Source organism: Saccopteryx bilineata, chromosome 2, assembly GCF_036850765.1.
Source record: "Saccopteryx bilineata isolate mSacBil1 chromosome 2, mSacBil1_pri_phased_curated, whole genome shotgun sequence".
Classification (NCBI taxonomy): Eukaryota; Metazoa; Chordata; class Mammalia; order Chiroptera; family Emballonuridae; genus Saccopteryx; species Saccopteryx bilineata.
The window spans coordinates 392861430-392885255 of NC_089491.1; the positions used below are offsets into that span (position 1 = coordinate 392861430).

Here is a 23826-nt window from a genome sequence, read left to right on the forward strand (position 1 = left end):
CCAAAGCCCTCTGGGGCTGAATTCAAGAACTGCTTCAAGAACTGCTTCAATCACTTCCTGGGAAACTAACATTCAAGCACACACACTTTATTCTTTGTATCATGTGTCGGTTAGCCCTGGACAGTTTGACAGCCGAGAAGTTTTCTTGGGAGGGCTTTCCTGAACCCCTGGGAGGAGCAGCAGACCCTCGGGGTCCCCGTGGGGGCTGCAGCCGGGCCTCCCGCCAGCAGGCTGGGTGGGGGCACGTGGGCGCGAGCACAGCCCCCTTGCTAATGCTCACGGGACTGGCTCACCGTGCCAGGGGCCGGGGCCAGGCGCTTTGGCTCTGAACCCGGTCACGTGATTTCTCTTTGGCACTGAACCCATTTCTGGGGTGGCATTTCCACCAGAAACACAGGCACTCTGCATCTGACCAGGTGTGACAAAGGGCACAGCCGTGAGACCCCATTCAGGGCCCTCAGGCCGACTACCTGGGGTTTCAGGGGGGGGGCCCACCTTTGTCCTGTGGGGGCAGCTCTGGGAAGAGTCGCAGGGACAGGACTGTCCATCACAGGCAGAGTCTTTGTTTCTTTGTTTTTTAATTTTTCCTTTGATTGATTGATTGGGAGAGAGAAAGACGGATAGGAAAGGGGAGAAAGAGAAAAAGAGAGAGCAGCAGCAACTCGTTCCATTCAGTTGTATACTCATTGATTGCCTCTCGCATGTGCCCTGACTGGGGATCGAACCCGCGACCTCAGCATGCCGGGGAGATGCTTCATTCACCCAGCCACCCGGCCAGGGTGAGTCTTTGGTTTTGCCCAGTGGCTCCCTTCTCTCTCTTCCCCAGCCCCTCATGAGTGCTCCCCGATCCTGAACACGAAGGTCACTCAAGCTGGTGTTGCTCCTGTCTGCGAAAGGACAGGCCCTGTCCACCCCAGAGGAGACTTCCTCAGCCTCTGACCGTCCTGGGAAAACAAGCCTGGGCAGGGAGAGTGGAGCCTTACTCTGGGCGGGAGACACTGTGGTCAAGTTTATTTAGGTCAACGGCAGGTGAGTGATAGTCGGCAGCCATAGCAGGCCCTGACCCTATGGTCCGCCCCTGGGCCCTGGAATCGTCGGCTCGGCCAGCCATCCTGACCCTGGATGTCCACCCAGGGCAGCGAGGAACAGGGGGTCCTCAGAACATCACTCCCTCCCCGCACCCTGGATCTCTCCCTCTGACTGTCTCCTGGGGGGGTTACTCGTCCTGGAGCAGGGGCTCCCGGTCCCCGGCCTGCACCCTGTCCTCCTCCTCCTTCTCCATGCAGCCCACGGAGGCCGCCAGCCCGGCCCCCACGCCGCCCCCCACCATGGCCGCCCCGGTGGCCCCCACCGCAGCGCCGGCCGCCACCATGCCGGCCTCCGCGGCCAGGGCCGCTGCAGCCATGCCCGCGCCCACCACGCCACCGGCCAGGCCCATGAGCCCGGCCCCCACGGCGCCCCCCACGGCCGCCAGGTGGCCGCAGAAGCGCTTGGTGTAGGTGTCCATGAAGGCCTTGGCCTCGGCCTGCAGCTCGGCCTCCAGGGAGCCCAGGGTCTGCTCTCGGTCCCGGCACTGCAGGGCTGTCCCGTGACGGGCCAGGATGGCGTCTCTCCGGGCAGAGAGGAGGCTCCGCATGGTGTCGGGCAGGACCCGGAGCGCGGCAAAGAGGCGCTTGGTGGCCACGTCCTGCACCGGAGGAGAAAGGAGGCACCCTGACCGGGAGCCTGGGGAGCCCTCTCCCGGGATGGGCTTCCCCCGGCCGGACACCTGGCCCCCGGGTCGCCCTGAGGCCCACCTGCTGCTGCACGTACTCCTTAAACTCCTTCCTGGCGGCCTCCACCGTCCTTAGGTCGTGCAGCTGGGCAGCCATCTGTCCACAGGAGAACCCGGCTGTCCCCCTCCTTCCTCCTCAGCCCCCGGGTGCACCGGCCCGTCCCCCTCCTCGCCCCTTGGGTCCTCCCAGGGAGCTCGGTACCTCATCTGGAGAGGCGAAGCCGGGCCCGGTCCTCCCCATCCAGCCCGAGAGGTTCTGCGGAAACATCAGCGAAGCGGTCAGGGAGGGCAGGGGCCCGGCGGGCTCTCCTGGGTCTCTGTTAGTCTCCACACCTTGATCTCCTGAGCCAGCTGCTGCCCTGTGAGCAGGCGTCTGTCCCCCCTGGTCACGGGGCGCCCCTCGCTCCAGGACCCCTGGCAACGGCTCTTGGCATGCTGGGGTGCGGCGCTCAGCACGTCGGCGACGTAGTTTCGTAGATGGCAGAAGTCGTCGTCTGTGTCTGAGGGAAAGACTTTTCGTGCTCCGGAGCCGGGGTGGGGTGGGTGCCCAGCAGGACCCGGCACGGGAGGAGCAAGGGTGTCAGAGGCTGTGGGGCCCTGGCCAGTGTCAGAGGGTCCGGTCACCAAGAGGAGGGCGAGCTGAGGAGGCCTATGCCGCTGGGAACACTTACTGCTCGGACCCCTGTGGGCTCTGCTGGCCCAGCGTCTCCTCAGAGCGGGCAGGAGATAGCAGCGGGCTCGCCTCCCTTGCAGCAGCTCCCGAACGCGGGGGTATTTGCCAGATTTCTGAGGGAGGGATGAGATCTCTGAGCTGAGGGGTCCGGCCTGGGCCCATTATTCCCCGCTCACCGACGGGATCCCTCAGCCCTGCCTGTGCCCCTGCCCCTCCGTCCCTCCGTCTGCACACTCACCTGGAGGACGTCACCCAGGTGCCCCTGCCCTGCCTGGCTGGGGTGGAACGAGTCGTGAACCAAGAGATCCAGGTGCTGAAAGAGAAGACGCCCTGACACCAGCAGCCGGGAGGGCATCTGGGTCTGGGTGGCCGCGTCCCGAAACGGGTATCTCACCTGGATGGGCACCATCCCGTAGTGCCTGCCCATCACCTCAGCCACGTGGGCAAACATCTAGAGGGGACAGTGCGAGTCACAGCTGGGCCGCTCCGGTGTCTGTGTGTCCGCTCCCCCTGGGCCTGCCCAGCCGCCCACATTCCCAGCGCCCACCCGCCCCAGCCTCCGCCACCGCAACCAGGTGCCTTGAGCTTCATCCTCAGCCTGGAACCCACCCACCCAGCTCCCGGTCATCATGACCCCCTGGGTCAGGGCTGGGCAGCGTCTGATTCCAGCTGGTCCGGCCGCCCGCCTCGCAGCCCGGGCAGGGCTGGGGTAGCACCTCCGCCCTGATGTCCCCTCACCTCCAGATACTCGAGGTCTGTGTCCTTCAGCTTCTGGGAGGTGTTGAGAATCTGGAACCAAGGAGAACAGGATGGAGGAAGGTCTGAGAAGGCAAAGAGATAACTGGAAAGACCCTCGTGAGGGTGGAGCCCCCAGGCCGGCTGTGGGTCTTGGGACGTTGCAGAGCCTGGCCCGGGGTCCCCATAGCCTGCCGGGTAGCTGTCTGTGAGGGGTGGAAGGCTGGCGTGGGAATAGTCCTGCTGAACCCCAACGGCCCACCGGGGGGCCTTCTGCCCACCTTTAGAACAAACAACGTTCCCACCTTCACCAACTGGGGGCGTCCCTCCCTTGTGGGGGGCACCCCTAGACTCTGCAGAAACCCTGGACGCAGAACGGCCACCGCCCTGCGCGCTGAAGGCCAGACCCAGCCATGGTGCCGGCGTGTTTGCAGAAAGCTCGGCTGAAGCGGGGCGGCGGGCCACAGGGCGGCGGCCACAGCGCCCGCACCTGGTAGGAGCTCAGCATCATGGTGAGGGCGCAGAGCTTCGTCCTTGTTTCTCGGCTCAGTTCGGGGCTCATGGCGTCCCCCGTGTCCACCAGAAACACGGCCACCTGTGCAGTGTTGGGGGGACACACCGAGGGGTCAGGCCTGCTCCAGGTCCTCTGGCCACCCTAACTTCTCGTCCTTGCCCCAGAGCTTCCCTTCTCCTCTTTCCTCCCCCTGCGCCCACCCCTGCTCTCTCTTTCTCCCCTTCTGCCCCCGACCGCCTCTCGACCTCCTCTGTGCTCTGTGCCCCTCACCTTCCTCCCCTCTTTCTCGAGCAGGAAGGGCTGGCTCCACATCCATATGCCCCTCGAGAGGGTGCTGGCACCCCATGAGAACTCGGGCAGACAGCCCTCCCCTCTCAGCGGGCCGCACTCGCTGGACTCCTGAAATGCAGAGGAGAACGGCAGTGGGTGCACCCCACCTCCACACCCCTCCCAAAGCCCGGCTGGGCTCGGACCCTTGACCTAACCCCCAGCACACACCCCACCCCCAAACCCACCTTTACCCTTACCAGGCCCGGCAGCCCCTGGAGCAAGCAGTTGAGGAGGAAGGTCTTCCCCGAGTGCTGCTCCCCCAGCACGGCCAGGAGGCAGACGGGGGTGTCCCTGGCCAGGGGGTGCTTCAGGCAGCGGTTGATGGCACCCATCCTCAGGATGAGGCCCCCGGAGGCACTGACCCTCACCAGCAGCAGAGGCTCCGTCCTCACGGCACAGGTCTCCGGGGCCAGGGAGAAAGAGGGGCCTTTAGCATCCAGGCTGTGGAGTCAGACTCCACGTCCGACGCGTGTCCAGCCCAGAACTCGACGTCTCACCCCGATGCCCTAGAACAGAGCCAACGCCGCACGCCCCTCCCGGACAGACGCACGCCCCTCCCGGACAGACGGGACCCCGGTCCCCCCACCGCCGCCCCCACCTCCGGGCGCCAGCCTGGCCGGCCCCCAGACCTGCAGGACGGACGGCGGCGGCCTCCGCAGCAGAAGCTTCATCCTCTCCTCCAGGCCGCGGAGGCCCCTCCTCTGGCCGCAGGTCTTCCGGCACTCGGGGCACCGGGGCCGGCGGCCCGGCAGGTGCGTGCTGACACACCGCGGGCAGAAGTCGTGGCCGCAGCCCAGTGACACCGGCTCGCGCAGCCTCTCCAGGCAGACGGAGCAGGCGGGAGCCTCCCGGGGTGTCGCGGGCCGGGACCCCAGGCTCAGCTCCAACTTGGGGAACGGTGTGTGGGACCTGGGGGGGACAGAAGGGGTCGTGTGAGAGCCGCCCGTGGGGTGCAGGGGGTACGAGACAGGGGCAGAGGGGGCGGGCAGTGCCTAGGGAGGCTGGGCTCTCTGCTTGTTCTCACGGGCTGGCACCCCAGAACCGGGGGCCCCCCGGGTGGACGCCGGTCACGAGTGCGGAGCAGCGGTGAGGGTGATCCAGGGACGGGGACAGCCCGGAATGGATGGCGTTTCGCTCTGCCATGTGTCACCGAGAACAACCGTGTCAGCAAGTTCCTCCCCCACCGGGCCCCAGCTCCTGACTGTCCCAGAGGAGAGGTGAGCAGCGTGCCCCGTGGGGCACTGGAGCCATCGGAGGAGACCCGTGCACTCGGTGCCCTGCTCAGCGCCCGGCACAGCCTTCGTGAGAACCCTCACCCACCACCCCCTGCTGCCAGGGCTTCCTCAAGGAGTTACTGACCCGGCTGGACCCTGAGGAGCCATCCTGTCTACAGCCTCCTCCGGCCACTTAAACACACCCATAGCGGGGACTGTAAGGAGCAGGCTGGTGCCCTCTGGTGGCGGGGCAGGAGAATCTGGTTCTCAGTCTCTCCCCCTCTGAGCTGGACCGGCCTCCCTGCAGCACCCCCCCCGATTTTCCCCCAGCCCCCCAGATCCGGGCAGATCCAGCCTTGATCTCCTTCCCCGGGACAGACACAACCCCCCGTGTCCCTGGACCAGCCGACCCACGAGGCCCACGCTGCCAATCCTGCTGCCAGCAGGCCCTGCCACTCACCAACTGTTGCTGTTTCCCATGAAGCTCTGTTTCCTCTCCTTGGAAAGAACATTTGGAGGTGGGGGGCGTGTGGGGGGAATAACAACAACAACAACAATGAAAAACCCCCAAATCCCAAACGTTACTTAGAAAAGAACCCAGGCTTCTGTCTCCATCTGAGGTTGTGGCGGCCTCCCCATCCCCCCTCCGCGCTCCTGTCCTGTCCCCAGGTAGCCCCCTTCCCCACCCCCACCTCTCCCCCCCCCCCCCCGAGTCCTGGGAGAAGACTTGCCTGTTTGCCAAACCAGTGACAGAAGGGGAGGACTGACAAGGCGGACCTCGGCATGGGCGCTGGGCGTGGGCAGTGGGTCCAGCAGCCACAGGCGGAGGCCCGCGGGACCTTCGGTCAGCCGTGAGGCTGGAAGGTGAGCTGTGGCAGGTGGCGGGTGGGGGGGGTGGTCTCCCCAGAGGAGCCGGCTCAGCTCGGCAGAGCCGGAAAATAGATGTGACAGTCGGGGAAGAGGAGGCTGCCCCTGGACTCGCCCCAGGAGGAGGAGCAGACAGGACTGCAGGGAGCCCGGGCTCTGGAGGAGGGGAGGGGACAGAGCCAGGCTCAGAATCCCTGGCAGAAGCTGGGATGCAGGCAAGCTGAAGTGGTGAGTCACCATGGAGACAGGGGTGGGGGGAAGGTAAGGACAGGGAGGGGGAGCGTGCCTGCTTTCCCGTCAGACCTCACTTACGGGAGACAAGCTCCAAGCTCACATTAGGAATGACTTCCAGAGGGTGACGGCAGAGCACACCCCCCCCCCTGGGCGCGGAAGTCCGTCCTGCTGCGGACTGCTCCCAGGTGACCGCACTGGTCACACACCCAGCATGCCAGCCTTGGTCACTCTGGCCGCTTGTGTGGACATCAGGTTAGAAGGACAGAGCTGGGGGTGGGCAGGAGGCCAGGCGCCAGGGCAGAGCCTCCACCCAGGCCCGGGCACCTGAGAGGCTTCCCTGTGAAAGACACAGAGGTGGGGGTGCCCGCCGGCAGAGGGGAGAGCTGGTCCTCCTGGAGAGGGGCCTGGACCACCCCCACTGCTCTATACGCCCCTCATTTCCCGGGCTCTGAGGAAACCCCTTGTCTAAGGAGGCCAACTGTGTCCACTGGGCTTCCCAGGCCTGGGAGCACTTCTAGTCTCTGAGGATGACTGACACCTGGTGAGAAAATAAGAGTCTCCAAACTAAGGAAAAAAAGCAAACATAACAACTTCAAAATCAAAACTATTGAATAATACCTGCTTAATTCAGCATCTGCCTCCCCCCCCCCCCCCCCCCCCCCGGTTAGGTCACCTGGGCCTGATCTTCTGGAAAGTCAGACTCACAGCACGAGGGCCGCTGGGTCAGCAGACATGGATTGAGCACCTTAGTGCCCAGCACAGACCTAGGCCCTGGGCTGCCAGGGGGACCACAAGAAGAGAGGAAATAGGCCCTGGGCTGCCAGGGGGACCACAAGAAGAGAGGAAATAGGCCCTGGGCTGCCAGGGGGACCACAAGAAGAGAGGAAACAGCTGTTACGTGTTCATGCACAACCGTAAGTCATCGGTTCTTACCGAATTCAACATTGTGAAGATTGTCTATGTCCCCTTTTAAAAATTCACAGTAAAAAAATATTTTTTCAGTTCCCCATGGGCTGTGGGCAGCCCATGCGTTGACATGTCTGCTCTGATGTGTGTGTGTGTGTGTGTGGGGGGGGGTGTCTCCTGAAGGTCAAAGGGCAAAGTCCATGCCCAGTTCCTCAGCCTGGTAGGGGATCCGGTGCAGGAGGGGACCAGCTGGTAGGTTGGCCCAGGGCACCTGCCCTGTGAGGACCACACTGTCTGGAAAGGAAAAGGAGGAAGGGGAGGGGAGGGGAGGGGAGGAGAGGGAAAAGATGGAAGCTCCTGTGTTCTAACCAGGGTGGGACACTCCAGGCAGGTCCTCCATGGGGCCCCTGACGTACCCCAGGGACTCACAGGGACAGGGAGGGCCACGTGGAGCCCGGGTCCAGCCCTGCAGGGGAGACAGGCCCTTGGGGTGTGGCTAGGAGCCGACAGGTATCTTCAGGGAGAACGTCATCGACAGGGAGGAGCAGGCACGGGAGGATTGTCCTGGCTCCCAGGAACTTGAGCTGTAGGGACCGAGTGAGTTCCAGGCCCTGGACGCAGATAGGCTCGTTCGCTTGTCCGTCACTGGGCTCCGCCCTCTCTGTAGCACCAGGCTCCCGCTGACCAGCTCAGGCTGCTTGCTGACCGCGGAGGTCTGGCTCCTGCTTCTGGGCTGGAAGGAGGCGAGACGGTGAAGTCACTTTTGGAAAAACCAGCTTCCAAAGCCACAGATATAGGCTCTTAGACTGGGGACCCTGTTTTGGGGGAGGGTTCTGAGTCCCCCTGATGCAGGAAGGAGCCTGCTTCACACACACACACACACACACACACACACGCACACGCACACGCACACACGCGCGCGCACGCCAGCGCACGCGCGCACATGCACACTGACTCACTTATCGCCACCTGCTTCACGATCTTCCACATAAATTCACACAGCACGGCGGAAATGCTCCCAGTTCCCCGCACGGGGTACACACACGCCTTTACTCCCCTCTCTTGTCTCTGTGCACCCCCAAACGCCCATGCACATGTGTGTACCGGTTCACACACACCTGCACTTGGACTCACACATGCACACCCACACACACACGCACACACTCGTGGGCTCATTCAGTAACACTCTGGGACACAAACACACTGCCTGTGAACCAAGGCCCTCCCTCTCGTGCACACGTGAGCTCACAGACACACAGCACACACGCTAGCCCACAGGCGCGTTCCTAGCATGTCCCTGAACTCGCCGTCGCCCACGCAACCCGCAAGGGGGGGGCCGACATTCCAGGTGAGGGCACGGAGGCGGGGGTGGTATTACCAGCAGAGCGGAAATCCAAACCCAGGCAGCCGGGCCTCCACGCCAGGCTCTTAATCACTATATTCTAGATCGTTTTCTTGGGGTGGCAGAAATCAAGTCAGTTATGATCATTACTAGCCTGGAAAAGGGTTCATGGTCTTGCTGTGTCTCAGTCCCTCGCCTCGGAGGAGACTGGACCCCCCACGGCCGGCCTGTGTAAACCAGGCAACGGAATTTGGAATGGTTCTGACCCCAGCTTGCTGAGAGACCTGGGGCAAGTCCCCTGATCTGATCTGGGCCTCAGGCTCCCGTTGTGTAAGCAGAGAGGGGCTCAGTGAGACCACAGTCCACTTCTGTTGGAGGGTCCGGCTCCCCTCCCACTGCCCTGGCCTGGGAACTGCCCCGGAGGTAGGGGGGGCATGGTCAGACTGGCCCTCACCAGGAAGCCTGGCACAGTGGGCGCCGGTGGGCACGGGAGCTGTCCCCTCCTGGTCCCGCCATCTGGGTGTTTCTACATCCTCCGTGCCCCTGGGAAACACCTGGACGCCCCCAGCTCTGCTGGCGTGGCACAGGCCGTGGGGAAGGGGGGCTGTCCTCCTCCCTCCGGGTCAGTCGCGGCCCTGCTACCGCTCTCCAGCCACGGTGTCCTTTGCCCAGAAGAACAGTGGTGCCCCCCCCCCCCCGCTCCCGCTCTGCCCAGCTGCACAAGGACCCTTCTTACTGGGCCAGTGGCTAGGGAAGAGGGAAGGAAACACTTTCTCCCAGGCTCGGGGCACTGGGGCCAAGGGGACATCCTCTCCCCTTCCACCCTGAACCTGGTCATGCAGTTCTCTGCTTCTCCTCCCTGAGCGCTCCCAACCCCCGCCCTGAGCCTCCAGGTCCCCTCACCACCGCCGGGGCCCCTGCACAATACTCCCCACACACATGCAAGCAGCTCTCTCAGGCTGTGGCCCAGGAAGACTGCCACTTCTCCTTCTCTCTGTCTCTCCCAGCGGCCACGGTCCACTCCCAGACCAGGAAGCCTATGACAGTGTCTAAGACAGGTGTCTCCCCCGAGAGGCCAGAGACCCCGATCATTGGGCAGGACATGCTGTGTGCTGACTTCGCCCAAGGTGTCCGCGATGTCCGCCCGCTGACCGTGGCGTTGACCCACCCTCCCGTCCTCCCATGGGCACTCACCCACGTGTCTGCCGTCCAGTTATCCATTGGCACGCTTACCCATCCATCTCAGAAATGTTTACTGAGCGACAGACACCAGACGTCATGCTGTCCCAGGAGCAGACCGATGACCCCTCGGGCTTTTACTTCCGGTCAGGTGAGGAAGAGAGAAAGGTCATCAGACAAGTCCTGGGTGAAGAGTTCCCCCAGGAGGGTGAGGGAGAGGTGGGGGAGGGGGGCCACTCCAAGGCACCTCGGTTGGAGCTGGACACCTGGGCATCCCGCATGAAGCAGTGCCCGAGGTGAGCCCGGAAGACGAGGATGAGTCCGCCGGCAGAGGTGGGGGGTCGGCGAGAAGACAACACTTCTAGCAGGAAGACCAGCACCAGCGAAGACCCGGAGGCACACGATAAAGAGCCCAGTGGCGGGAGTGCTGCTTGTGACGTCAGAGGAGACTGGGGGGACACCATCTCTCAGCCTCTGCCCTCCTGTGCTCTGTTGCAGGGCTCAGGAGGAAGGCCACCACCCTGTGAGCTAATGGCCTCTGGGTGCTGTCAGGTGTGGTGAGCTGGGGCTGGGGGGCGGTATCCCCAAGTGCCTGGTGCCCGGGCCCACACGGCTGCCTCCAAGCCCTGGGCTCTGGGGCCCCCCCTGGCCCCCGAGGGGAAGCAGGATGTTGCTCCCCATGCCCTGCAGGCCTCCTGAGCATCCTTGCTCTCGCCCTGGGCCTGACCAAGGGGCACCTGTGCCTGGACCCCCTGTGTGAGCCCCAGAGACCTGGTCTGTGCAGCTGGGCCTGAGGGGTCAGGCCTCTCCTGGGTGAGGGGGAGCCGGCCTCAGGGCAGCAGAACACGTTCAGACCAGAGCCGGCAGAGCTGGACAGAGGTGCCAGCTCTTCCAGCAGCTTCCATATTTGGCTGGCACCGTTTACTTTTGAATAAAGATCAAGACAAGGCCATACATGGTCTGGAATTCCTGCAAGGTTTTTGACTTCCTGGGCCGTCCCTCCCAGAGCCATCTGTCCCCTCTCATCCAGGTGGCCCCCGTCCTGAGTGAGGCCCTCGGACCGAAAAGCCACGCCAGGCCGCGGCCTAGATTTCCAAAACTCGGAGGAGTTGGAGAGGCTGCTGTAGGCTCGGCCAGGCTCCCCACAAATGAGGTCCCCTGTCCCTCCTCCCACAATGGCCATGGTCACAAGTGGTGTCTACTTGAGACCTGTGTTCCGAGCTGGTGGGAGGCACTTGGCAGGGAGACACCGAGGCCAGTCCCAGAACTCTGTGGCTGGGTCGAAGTCGTCCAGAAGTGAGCAAGGCCTGGCCCATGTGTGGCTGCTCTTGACCCTGACCCTGAAACCTGGCTCCACCCCCTCTCCTGCTGGGAAGCTTCCCAGGGCTTCCCACTGGCAGCTGGAGGGAAGTTGAGCCCCCAGTGTTTCTTCTAAAGCACCCCCCCAACATCCATTCAGTCCCAGGCTTCCTGAAATAATTTTTAGAATAAAACACTAGCCAACGTTGGCTTAGCAATAGAGGGCTCACGGTGTGTTGGCACGTGAGCTGCCTCAGCCCCTTGCGGTCGGGACAGCGCCATGTCATTAGGCGCCTTTGAGGAGTTAACGAGTCCTCCAGCGACAGTCATCTAGAGGGGCGCTAACACTGTGCTCTAACGAGCGGGCTGCCCTGTCCTGACACTGCTTCCCCCGGGCCTGTATGATTCAAGGGCTGTCTCGTCAACGTGGCACGCCCGCACGTGGTGGCCTTCGCTGGTGTTCGCTCCGAACGTGAAAGGGTGCGTCTCAGAGCCTACCCAGCATTTCTAGTTTGCTCAGCAGTTTTGAAGTTATCCATCAGCCATGTTGCCAAAAAAAGAAAAAATAACTTTTTTTTTTTTAATGAAAGGGGAAGATTTAAAGCATCCTAAATGTCCAGTCATAAATGAAGAGTTGATGATGAGCCTGACCAAGCGGTAGCGCAGTTGATAGAGCATCAAACTGGGACGCAGAGGACCCAGGTTCAAAACCTCGAGGTCACTGGCTTGAGCGTGGGATCATAGACATGACCCCATGGTCGCTGGCTTGAGCCCAAAGGTCACTGGCTTGAAGCCTAAGATCACTGGCTTGAGTCCAAAGGTGGCTGGCTTAAGCCCAAAGGTCGCTGGCTTGAAGCCCAAGGTCTCTGGCTTGAGCAAGGGGTCACTTGCTCTACTGGAGCCCCCCCCCCCCCCCGTCAAGGCACATATGAGAAAGCAATCAATGAACAACTAAGGAGCTGCAACGAAGAATTGAAGCCTCTCATCTCTTTCCCTTCCTGCCTGTTTGTCACTGTCTGTCCCTTTCTGTCTCTCTCTCTGTCTCTCTCACTAAAAAGAAAAAAAAAGAAAGAAGAGTTGATGATTAAACAACTAGACGTTGCAGACCCGGGGTTACTCGGGCAGTGTGGCTGCTGATCTCTGGCACCTGAGGCCAGCCCCTTAGACTGAGTCCGTTCCCAAACAGAATCCGGGCTCTTACTGAGAGTCTCAGGTACGGCACGTGTGGCCGGCACCCGTGCCAGTCCTTGCCGCGAAGTGGGCGCGACCTCAGGGGCTCTTTCTGGCAGGGGCCCCCCGCCATGCAGGTGGTGGGCAGGGAAGGCCCAGAAGGAGCGGCACTTCCAGCAGACATCAGGAGGGGGACCCTGCGAAGGGAGGGCAGGCGCCACAGGGGGAGGGAGAAGTCCGAGCAGGGAGTGGGCAGCCCCAGCCCTGACAGTGTGAGCGGCCTCCACATGGTGATAAACAAAGCAAGGCCGGCCCAGGGCTATGGAAGCGGAGGCAGACTTTTAAAGTTTGCAACAGATGCTTTAAACAACAGAGAATTCATTCGGCGTGCACAGCGCGGGCCTGCACGCGAGGCCCTCGGCCCGGTCGCTGGCCGGCGACAGGCCCTCTGGGAGTCCGCACAGGCTGCCATACAAGGCGCCGCAGACTGGGTGGCTTCAAGACTGGGCGGCTTCAAGACTGGGTGGCTCCAACCGCAGAAACGCGTTTTCTCACGGTTTTGGAGGCTGGGGATTCAAGGTCAAGGTGTTGGCAGGGTTCGCTTGCTTTGAGGTCTCTCTCCTTGGCTTGTAGATGGCCGTCTTCTTCCCTGGGTCTTCACACGGCGAGCGTCTGTGTCTAAAACCTCTTCTCACAAGGACACTGGTCGCTGGAAGAGGGCTCGCCCCCGTGACCTCATTTCACCTTAGTTCCTGATTTGAAGGCTCCATCTCCCAATCTAGTCACCTTCTGAGATCCTGGGGGTTAGGACATCAACATTTGGATTTTTTTTTTTTTTTACAGAGACAGAGAGAAAGTCAGAGAGAGGGACAGACAGGGACAGACAGACAAGAACTGAGAGAGATGAGAAGCATCAATCATCAGATTTTAGTTGTGACACCTTAGTTGTTCATTGATTGCTTTCTCATATGTGCCTTGACCGTGGGGCTACAGCAGACCGACTGACCCCTTGCTCGAGCCAGTGACCTTGGGTCCAAGTTGGTGAGCTTTGCTCAAACCAGATAAGCCCGTGCTCAAGCTAGCGACCTCGGGGTCTCGAACTTGGGTCCTCCACATCCCAGTCCAACACTATCCACTGAGCCACCCCGCCTGGTCAAGCAACATTTGGATTTATTTTTTATTATTATTATTATTATTATTTTGTATTTTTTCTGAAGTTGTAAACGGGGAGGCAGTCAGACAGACTCCCGCATGTGCCCAACCGGGATCCACCCGGCACGCCCACCAGGGGGTGATGCTCTGCCCATCTGGGGTGTCCCTCTGTTGCAACCAGAGTCATTCTAGCGCCTGAGGCAGAGGCCACAGAGCCATCCTCAGTGCCCGGGCCATCTTTGCTCCAATGGAGCCTTGGCTGCAGGAGGGGAAGAGAGAGACAGAGAGGAAGGAAGGAGAGGGGGAGGGGTGGAGAAGCAGAGGGCGCTTCTCCTGTGTGCCCTGGTCAGGGATCGAACCCGGGACTCCCGCACACCAGGCCAACGCTCTACCACTGAGCCAACCGGCCAGGGCCAACATTTGGATTTTGATGGAGCATAACTCAGCCTGAACAGGCCCAGGAGACAAGCATGTGAATGTGAAGAGGGTGAAGTGGGGGTCTTGGAGGACCGGCAGGAACCAAGAGGCCCTGGATTCAGGCTAAGAAAACTAGACTTGGTCCCTTAAAAATACCAGATGGAGGCCCTGGCTGGCTGACTCAGTGGTGGAGCGTTGGCTCAGCGTGTTTATGTCCTGGGTTCGATTCCCGGCCAGGGCACACAGGAGAAGCACCCATCTGCTTCTCCACCCCTCCCCCTTCCCCTTCTTTCTCTCTTCTCCTCCTGCAGCCATGGTTTGATTGGTTTGAGCATATCGGCCCAGGGCACTGAGGATGGCTCCACGGAGCCTCTGCCTCAGGCTCTAAAAATAGCTCAGTTGCAGGTATGGTCCCAGATGGGCAGAGCAGTGGCCCCAGGTGGGGGTTGCCAGCTGGATCCTGGTGGGAGAACATGCAGGAGCCTGTCTATGTCCTTTCTTCTCACTTGGAAAAGGGGGGGGGGGGAGATACAAACTGGAAACGAGAAGAGCAGACTTTCCAGCTGAGTGTGTGGACCCTCGCTCTGGCCACTGGTGTAGTAATCAGAACGGCGGCTGGGGGAGGAGTAGGGGCCGCTCTGTGGGGGAGGGAGGAGAGGCCGGAGGTGCCTGGAGACTGGGGCCAGCTCCTGTGAGCCCTCACAGCCCCCCTGGGATGGGAACCACCGCCCCCCAGAGTCTCAGTCTCCCCAGCGCTCACACCAGCCTCTCACGTTGCGGCCTCCACAGCCAACACGGTCAGGCCTGCGGGGGCCCAAGAGCCGCTTGCGGAAGGTGATGAAACAAATAGAGAAGCCACATGGACATGCGGGGGGGGGGAGGTGGGCTGCAGAGGGCAGGGACGAGCAGAATGCACGGATTGGGGGGTGCTAAATGATGGGGGGCGGCAGGGGAGGGAGAAGGAGGTGACGTCCGTGGTAAAGCTGTGAGACCCCACAGTGCCTTGCTGGAGGTTCGCGCCAGCCGGTGGGGGGTCCTTGGTGGCTGGCACCCACCCACCTTCATGCTCCATCTTCCTCCCAAATCGGACCCCGGACTTGGCCCCAGATCCTTCCGCGCTCCGTACCGCCCTCTGTTCGACCCCCACGTGCTGCCCACCCCGGGTCTGCAGCACCCAGGCCGTCCGCCAGGAAGCCGAGAGATGCGGCCAGCTGGCGCCCGGGGAGCCGAGTCCTCACTACAGATGCTGCCCAGCTGGACTCGGACCCCCCCCCACACCCCCCAGACCCCTTCGAAGTGAGAGGCAGAGCCTCCCAGCTGGACCCAGGCAGACGGCCAAATTGAACACAGTCGGGGCCTGCTGAGTCCAGACCTCTGCATGAGACTCTCCGCCGGCCAGCTGGCCTAGACTGCGACCCTTTCAGTGTGGACCAGACAAGCAAAGTTGTGGGCCCCACCCCGGGCAGCGCCCAGGCTCTGGCCGGCTTCACACACCGGTTTCACCCAGCTCCCTGGGGCTGAGTCACGCCCCTCACTCAAGCTCAGTTTCCTCCAAATTAAACAGAAGATAATAGTGACAGCTCTTAGGGCGATGGCAGAGAGCCTGCCATGGAAATGGGGCTCGAGACAGCCTTGGAGACCGAAGTAAGCCTGTGTCCCTCCGCTCCTGCGCCCACACCTCCCCAAGCCCCTGCCCTGGCTCTCAGCCTCCCTTCTCCCTGTTCTCTGTCAAATAAAAGCCAAGAAGTTCCGACAGAAACGGGACCGTGGGGCAGCCGTGGAAACAGATGCCCGATGGACAAAGTGCCATGAATGTACGACATGTTTCCTGGGCTCCTAAAATACGCCGAGGCCTTCTCATCCCACAGAATCCTCCGCGTCTCCCTGAATTCCTCCGGAGGTGGTAATGTTGGCTCCGCTTTACAGGTGACGACACGGAGGGTCCCCAGTGACTCACAGCCAAGACTACCTTGCCTCTAGTCTCTCTCTCCCTCCACCCGCCCCGCCCCCACCACACACACGCGCGCACACACACACGCACATACACACATGTATGCACACGTGTGCACAGTGTTTCTCCTTCCTCTCTCACCACCTTCACCCCAGCCTCATAACCTGGAGTCGGGCAGAGCAGAGTGGCCGCAGCATCAGGGCCTTGAGCAATCCGTGAGACCACGTATTGTTGATGAAATGGATGGGTCACCGCTGTGAAGCAAGGTTTGAAAACAGGAAATTAGCAGCTGACCCGGGGGTCAGACGGGAGGGAGGTGTCCAAAGGCTGGAATCTGCTTCTGCTTTCCGACAGTGAGTCCGGCGGCAAGGGGAGCAGGAGATGGTCACCCCAGATCAGACGGCGCTGGCTGCTCCATCCCAGCTGATATCCCAAAGGGAGGGGGAAGGGAGGCCACTGGCTCCCGAGAGACCCGCGCAGACTTGGGAGCACCGCACAGTGCAGGACACCCCGCGTGAGCGGCAGGGCCCTCCTGGAACAGGTGGCAGGCTTGAGAACCTCAGGCTTCTTCCTCCTTGCTTCTCACCAGCCCACCCTCCATCTGCACCCTTTATTTTTTGAGAGAGAGAGAGAGAGAGAGAGAGAGAGATTGCTTCTCATACATGCCTGACCAGGGGCTCAAGCTGAGCCAGTGACCGCTTGCTCAAGCTGGCGACCTCGGGGGTTTCAAACCAGAGACCTCAGTGTACCAGGTCGAGGCATTAGCTGCTGTGCTCCAACCGGTTGGGCGAGTTTTCAAAAGAATGTACGTGGAAATGGGTCCTTCCCAGGACAAGGGAGCCTGCCGGGCTGCCAGAAATGTTTCACCTGGATGCAGTGGTGACCGAAATCAACACCCGGAAAGACAAGTCACCGGCACGGTGTGTACAATTTGTTTAAGGGACTTCCACCTGCAGGAATATGAGGTTGATGTGCTTTCTTCCCATTCCTGTGCAAAGAGTGACTAAAAATCCTGGATGTTAGGTCTGAAACCGGAAGCCTTGAAAGGCAGAGAGACACAAGGTGATGGGCTGGGGCGGGGGTCCTGGCAGAACAACATGGGGGTGCTTGCCTCGGTTCCCTCATCTCACGGCCCCAGACCTGGAACCAAGGGGCTGGCCACCTGGCAACGCCATGGCCACAAGCAAAAAGCAAGCCTGCTCTCTCTAGCCAAAGAGCCAGAGAAAGAAAAGTCTGGTAGGACAGAAAACTCCTAGACAATGAATACTCTACTCCAGCTAGACACCACAGAGAGGAGGAAGCTCCCCCCTCGCTCCAACACAGTGCCAGGGGGGAGCCCAGACGTCCCCCTCGCCCACGTGGTGTCAGAGACGGCCAGACGGGGAGTGCTCCCTTTCCTCCCAGCTGGTAACAAGCTCTGCTTCTGACCCCAAGTCAGTGGAGGTTACATGGGGAGCCAAAACTCTGACCGCACTCAGCAGTCACAGGGAGCCCTTTGGGGTGTCAGAGAACGCCATCTGGTCCTGGCTGGTCGGCTCAGTGGTAGAACATTGGCCCAGTGTGTGGAAGTTCTGGGTTTGATTCCTGGTCAGGGCACAGAAGAGAAGTGACCATCTGCTTCTCCACCCCTCCCCCTCTTCTTTCTCTCTCTCTCTCTCTCTCTCTCTCTCTCTCTCTCTCTCCCTTCCTCCTTCAGCGTGGCTCAATTGGAGCAAGTTGGCCCTAGACACTGAGGATGGCTCCATGGCCTTGCCTCAGACGCTAAAGTAGTCAGTTGCTGAGCAACGGAACAACGCCCCAGATGGGCAGAGCATCGCCCCCTGGTGAGCTTGCCGGGTGGATCCAGGTCCGGACACATGTGGGAGTCTGTCTCTCTGCCTCCCCTCCTCTCACGGAATATAAAGAAAGAAAGAAAAAGAAAGAAAGAAGGAAAGAGAGAGGGAGAGAAAGAAAGAAAGAAAGAAAGAAAGAAAGAAAGAAAGAAAGAAAGAAAGAGAAAGAAAGAAAGAAAGAAAGAGAAAGAGAGAAAGAAAGAAAGCCATCTAACACAAGTTTAAATAGGATCCAGTGTCTCCTAACATAGTTTAAAACTATCCAGGTTTCATTTGAAAATCACTGTCATCGTTCTAGGAACCTGGAAGCTCTCACACTGAATGAAAGAAAACAAAAACAATTAATAAATGCCAACATTGAGAAGTTAGAACGATCCGATAAAGATTTTAAAAAACATTTTAACTGACTGATTTTAGAGAAACAGAGAGAGAGAGAGAGACAGAGAAGTGTTCATTTGTTGTTCCACTTTGTTGTCCCTTCCTTGGTGCTCTGACCGGGGATCACACCTGTTTTGAGATGGCAGTCAAACTGGCTAACTGGCCAGGGCTGACAAAGATTTTAAAACAGCCATGATAAAATGCTCCAATAAGCAATTATGAACACGCTGGAAACAAATGAAAATATATACCAGCCTCAGCGAAAGAAAATAATAATAATATAGTAACAGTAATGATAAATAAAGTTGTGCAGAACAGCCAGATGGCAGACTTAGAACTGAGGACTACAGTAGCTGAAATACAGTGTTCAGTGGGTGGCTTCAACAGCGGAATGCAGGGGACAGAGGGAAGAATCAGCAAATTGGAAGATACAATAATAGAAATACTGTATCTGACAATGGGAGAAAAATAGATGAAAAGAAAAAATGAATAGAGACTCAGGGTCCTGTGGAGCGATCACAAAAGGTCTAGACGGAGTCATAGAAGGAGAGGCAAAGGAGGGAAGGGCAGAGAAAGGACTCAAAGAAGTCATGGCCGGGGCTCTGGCTGGTTGGCTGAGTGGTAGAGCGACAGCCTGGCATGTGGGTGTCCCAGGTTTGATTCCAGGCCAGGGCACACAGGAGAAATGACCATTTGCTTCTCCACCCCTCCCCCTTCTCTCTCTCTCTCTCTCTCTCTCTCTTTCTCTCTCTCTCTCTCTCTCTCTCTCACACACACACACACACACACACACAGTTCTCTTGCAGCCATGGCTCAATTGGTTTGAGAGCATTGGTCCTGGGTGCTGAGGATGGCTCTTTGGAGCCTCTACCTCAGGCTCTAAAAATAGCTTGGTTGCAAGCATGGCCCCAGATGGGCAGAGCATCGGCCCCAGACGGGGGTTGCCGGGTGGATCCCAGTCGGAGCACATACCAGAGTCTGTCTATCTCCCCTCCTCTCACTTAAATAATAATTAAAGAAATAATTTTTAAAAATATGATAGCCAATTTTTTTTTTACATCAACAAGGGTATTGGACATTTAAGGATATGGTCCAGAAATTATATTTAAAAACAGAGATGAGGCTTGACCTGTGGTGGCACAGTGGATAAAGCGTCGACCTGGAAATGCTGAGGGCGCTGGTTCGAAACCCTGGGCTTGCCTGGTCAAGGCACATATGGGAGTTGATGCTTCCTGCTCCTCCCACCTTCTCTCTCTCCTCTCCCTCTCTCTCTCCTTTCTAAAATGAATAAATAAATAAAAAAAATTAAAAACAGAGATGAAAGAAAAACAAAACCCAAGGATGAAAAATGTCAAAGATAAGAACAAATAAAGATTCAATTTGGGAGGTCCAACATCCAACTAATATATTACTGGTAAGAAAACAGAGAAAATTGGGAAGAGAAGAGAGCCCCTAATGAAGAAGTAATGGAGAATTTTCCCAGAATGAGGCCAGAAGCCCCAGGTGTGGACGGGCCACCCAGTGGCCACATAGTGCAATGGGAAAGACCTGGCCCCAGGTCTCCACAAACACCAGGGGGGTGGACTGCTGTTTCTCAACAGAGGGCCCTTCAGTACCCTTTTCCACAGCTCCACACATGCATTCACTTGATTGTTTTTTAAAAAATAACAACAGCAGAAAAACCTTCCATCTGTGTGTTTCCTCCCCGGTCTGTGACATCTGGCGATGTCACACATCCAAACGAAACCAAGCATGTGTGTGTCACCCGTCCCAGATGGTAAACAGGTCCCATCTCCACACACACCCTCGTCCCAAAGGCCTCCAGCGTCACACTCCAAACCTTTTCTTTTGTGTGTGTGTGTGTGTGTGTGTGTATTTTTCTGAAGCTGAAAACGGGGAGAAACAGTCAGACTCCCACATGCGCCCAACCAGGAACCCGGCATGCCCACCAGGGGGCGACAGTCTGCCCACCAGGGGGCGATGCTCTGCCCCTCCGGGGCATCGCTCTGCCGCGACCAGAGCCATTCTAGCGCTTGGGGCAGAGGCCAAGAAGCCATCCCCAGCGCCCGGGCCATCTTTGCTCCAATGGAGCCTTGGCTGCGGGAGGGGAAGAGAGAGACAGAGAGGAAGGAGAGGGGGAAGGGTGGAGAAGCAGATGGGCGCCTCTCCTGTGTGCCCTGGCCGGGAATCGAACCTGGGACTTCATGCCAGGCCGATGCTCTACCACTGAGCCAACCGGCCAGGGCCACACTCCAAACCTTTTCACCTGGCATTCGGTACCCTCGCCCGTCTCAAACCTGCATCTTAGCCACAATCTGTGCTCAACTGAACTTGCCCCAAACTATGTACAAAAAGGTTGGGGGTGGGGGGCAGACACCGACCCTCTTACAAAGGGAAGGACCCCGGGGAGGGGACGTGCTCCCCACCCACAGGACCCTGTGTCGGGCCTCAGCCAGCAGCTCAGCCCCCACCTGTCCCCCTCTGTGGTCTTTCCCGCCCTTCTTCGCCATCTCTTTCTTCCCACATCACTTGTCATTTTGTCCTCTCCTTCCCCCCCTGTAGCTCCGGGGGTGCTGACAGTCGTGTCTGTCTGCACACGGCTGCGACGCAGGGGCAGGGACAGCCCGATGTGCCCCCGCAGTGCTTGTTTGGGGCTGAAATGCGCCCCCCAAGAGTCCTAGGTTGAAGCCCTCATACCCAGCACCTTGGTGTATGACTGCATGTGAAGACGGAGACTTTAAAGGGGTCAGTTTGTTCAAATGAGGTCACTAGCGTGGGCCTTAGTCCAGCCTGACCTGATGTGTCCCCCAGCATCCGCTGGGCCCCAAGGAACACCAGGTTCCTGTCCTGCCGAGGAGCGAGGAAGGCCCCTCTGTCTTCCCCGTAGTCCCTCCCACCCGGCTCAGGGGCAGCCTCCACGGAGGGGTTGGGCATGGGGAGCCCAGCCAGGGTCTCCTTCCGCCGACAGCCCGCCTCTCTCTCTCTCTCTCTCTCTCTCTCTCTCTCTCTCTCTCTCAGTCCCCTCCCTGGCCTGGGTTGGGGGACACAGCCTCTCCCCTCCTCGAGTGGCCCTGGGGATTCCCTCCACACACTCCTCAGCTCGGTCTTCCCCAGCTCAGGCTGAAGGCGGAGCAGTGACCACCCCAGCGGCAGGCAGCCCGGGGTCCTGTCCTCAGCTGCTGCCCCAGACACTCTGCAGGCTGCTGGGCTTGCAGAGCAAAACCCAGGACCTTGGCAGGAAAAACAGCAGACTCCGCTGTTTTGTTTATTTGTAAGAGAATTTAACAAAGGGATTGTTGACTTGAGTGTGGGCATTGGAGAACCCAGCATGGGGTGTTGAGGCCCCCTGGGACGAGCGATGGGTGGGGGGCCCCTACCATGCCAGGAGGAGGGGGAGGAAGGGCCAGTGAAGGGGTCACAGCAGGAGCTGTAATGGGGGGAAGGGGGCACAGCCATTGCAGACAGTGCAGTCCTGGGTAGGACAGGGGCCAGGGAGGGAACACCCCAACCTCTCTCTTCCCCCATCTCTCACTGGTGCCTCCCATTGGCCAAATCTAGCCAGAGCCAGGTGCCATGGGAATGCTAGCACCCTAGACACAGAGCAGGACCGAGAAAGGTGGAGTGGAGGGGGGGAAGCAGGTGACCCAAGCAAGACCAATGGGATGGGGTTCTCTCTCCCACCTCCTGGAATCCGCCCCTTGACCAGACAAAACCATGGGCCTGGGCAGTGAACAGTGTCTGCCCGACAGACTGTCCCCCACTCAGGCCCGTTCCCCAGAGTCCTGAGTGGCATAGCCCCCACCCACCCAGGTCAGAGCTAGTTCTCCAGTCTCTCAGCAACCAGGAGGCCTTGAAAGCCTTCCAACAAAGGCGGTCAGACTTGGTGAACATCTTCACCTGGATGAGTTGGGGAGTCTTTTTCAAACAGATAATGGGCGGAGCCAGCCAGTTGCCAGGAAGGCTCTGACGACCAAACCAGAGCTCAGGGCTCCACAGCTGAGGCCAGGACTGCGCTGGCAGAGCCACCACCCACCAGCCAGGGACCCAGAACCAGAGCTCAGGGCTCCGCAGCTGAGGCCAGGACTGCGCTGGCAGAGCCACCACCCACCAGCCAGGGACCCAGAACCAGAGCTCAGGGCTCCGCAGCTGAGGCCAGGACTGCGCTGGCAGAGCCACCACCCACCAGCCAGGGACCCAGAACCAGAGCTCAGGGCTCCGCAGCTGAGGCCAGGACTGTGCTGGCAGAGCCACCACCCACCAGCCAGGGACCCAGAACCCAGATGCCTCTGGAGTTCCTCCCCCCCCCCAAGAACGTGTTTTCTGTGCTCCGACTTCTCTGATCACATCTCCCAGAGCAACACCCAGCGAGGGCAGTGCCCCTGGCCGGCTTGACCAAGGTCCAGTGCCTTTAGCCGAACTTAAAGGAAAATTTGGGAAAGCAAGCACCCCACATTCCGATGAGGAGGAAACCCCCAAGCATGGGCTGAAGTTTCCCCAGCTGGGCAGCCAGCGATGTCCACTAATGCCTTTTTCAGTGTGGAGGCATTTTCCTGTGGACAGTGTTTCCAAAGTGGGACCTACGGCCGACACTTGATCGGTTACATCTTGCCAGACTTCCTTCCCCAAAACCCATTCTCAGCCACATCCAGCGGAAAGAGTGCCTGCTCACTCGGCCACAACCACATACATTAAGTTGTTGTTTTTTTAAAATGAATAGGCTCCAAAAAAAATAATAACAACAATAAGTAAATAAATAACAATGACTAGGCAAAGTATGATTGACACCTCATTGCTTCATCGTTTCTGTTGCGTTTTTTTCTGGTCCCTTTGTTTATTAGTTCCATTCTGCAAAAGCCTTCTGATACTTGACGTAGAACACGTTTTTATTACTTGTTTTGATGGCTGATAATTTTTTCATTTCTGTAGCCTGTGCTAAAATTAGCTGGCCTTTGTTATTAGGATCAGATTCGGGGGTGTGTTCGCAGAGAAAACAACCACAGCAGCTTAAGCGGGACAGACGTTTCTTTCTCTTGTCCACATAAAACAGGCGCCTAGAGGTCAGTCCGGAGCGGGACTCGGACCAGCTCCATGAGGTTGTCAGGGGCCTGGCCCCTCCTGGGCCATCCCTCCACCATCCACTGGGGCCACCTCCCCCTCACGGCTACCCACCTTCTCAACGCTGCTGTTTGCATCACTGGGGCCAAAACCCAGACATGTGGCCTCACCAAGGGGGGTTAGACCATCAGTCCAGCTAAAAGTCGGGAGCTTACTACTCAGGACAAACGGAAGAATGGATTCTGAGGGACAGGCAACGATGTTTCCCACAGACAAGGATAAAAATCAACTCTAGTAGGAGCAATCATTGTTTATGATGAAGATAGCTAACGTTCAGTAAACAGTTACCAAGTGCAGGCATGGATATGAGTATGTACTCCTGACCTTTGAAGGAGATACTCTTTAATATCATTTTCACAGAGCGGCTAGGTAACACAGACAAGGTCACCCAGCCAACACACGGCACAGCCTGGATCTGAATGTCTCGTCTGAAACCCCCAGGGCATGACACAACTAAGAAGGGGGCCTGCCATTACCGAACCGACCCAAGGAGGCCAGCCGGACTTGTCTAAGGGGTGAAGAGGGGACCTGCATTCTCACTCTGTACCCTCTGAATATTTCCCTGGTTCATCCGTTAAACAAAGCTTCTTTCATAGTGCACCTTGTCTCTGCAATGGCTGTGCTGGCCACCCTTCGGGGACAGATAATTGTATCCCCAGCAGCCGGCACAAGTACACACGCAGAAGATATTTGATCTGTGAGTGAAGGACCGCACCAGGCCCGGTCTGCGCCAGGCTCTGTGAT

General features: G+C 59.1%; 1 protein-coding gene and 1 long non-coding RNA gene across 2 annotated transcripts; one reads left to right on the forward strand and one right to left on the reverse strand.

Moving 5' to 3' along the window:
* Positions 1-516: 516 nt before the first annotated feature.
* On the reverse strand, positions 517-10716 carry RNF112 (ring finger protein 112). The gene is made up of 18 exons (XM_066264385.1): positions 10540-10716; positions 10016-10217; positions 9823-9908; positions 7664-7980; positions 5972-6263; positions 5701-5738; positions 4656-4935; positions 4224-4427; positions 3967-4095; positions 3673-3777; positions 3186-3236; positions 2842-2898; positions 2686-2760; positions 2446-2560; positions 2108-2274; positions 1977-2030; positions 1797-1871; positions 517-1687 (listed from the first exon to the last, which is right to left on the reverse strand). Exons 5-18 carry the CDS (start codon positions 6023-6025, stop codon positions 1217-1219), a joined length of 1875 nt encoding a protein of 624 aa, XP_066120482.1. The 5' UTR covers positions 6026-6263; positions 7664-7980; positions 9823-9908; positions 10016-10217; positions 10540-10716; the 3' UTR covers positions 517-1216.
* Positions 6426-9809, forward strand: LOC136327305 (uncharacterized). Its single transcript, XR_010729593.1, has 3 exons — positions 6426-6593; positions 7010-7255; positions 9597-9809. It is a non-coding gene; the product is annotated as an uncharacterized lncRNA (long non-coding RNA).
* Positions 10717-23826: the final 13110 nt, after the last annotated feature.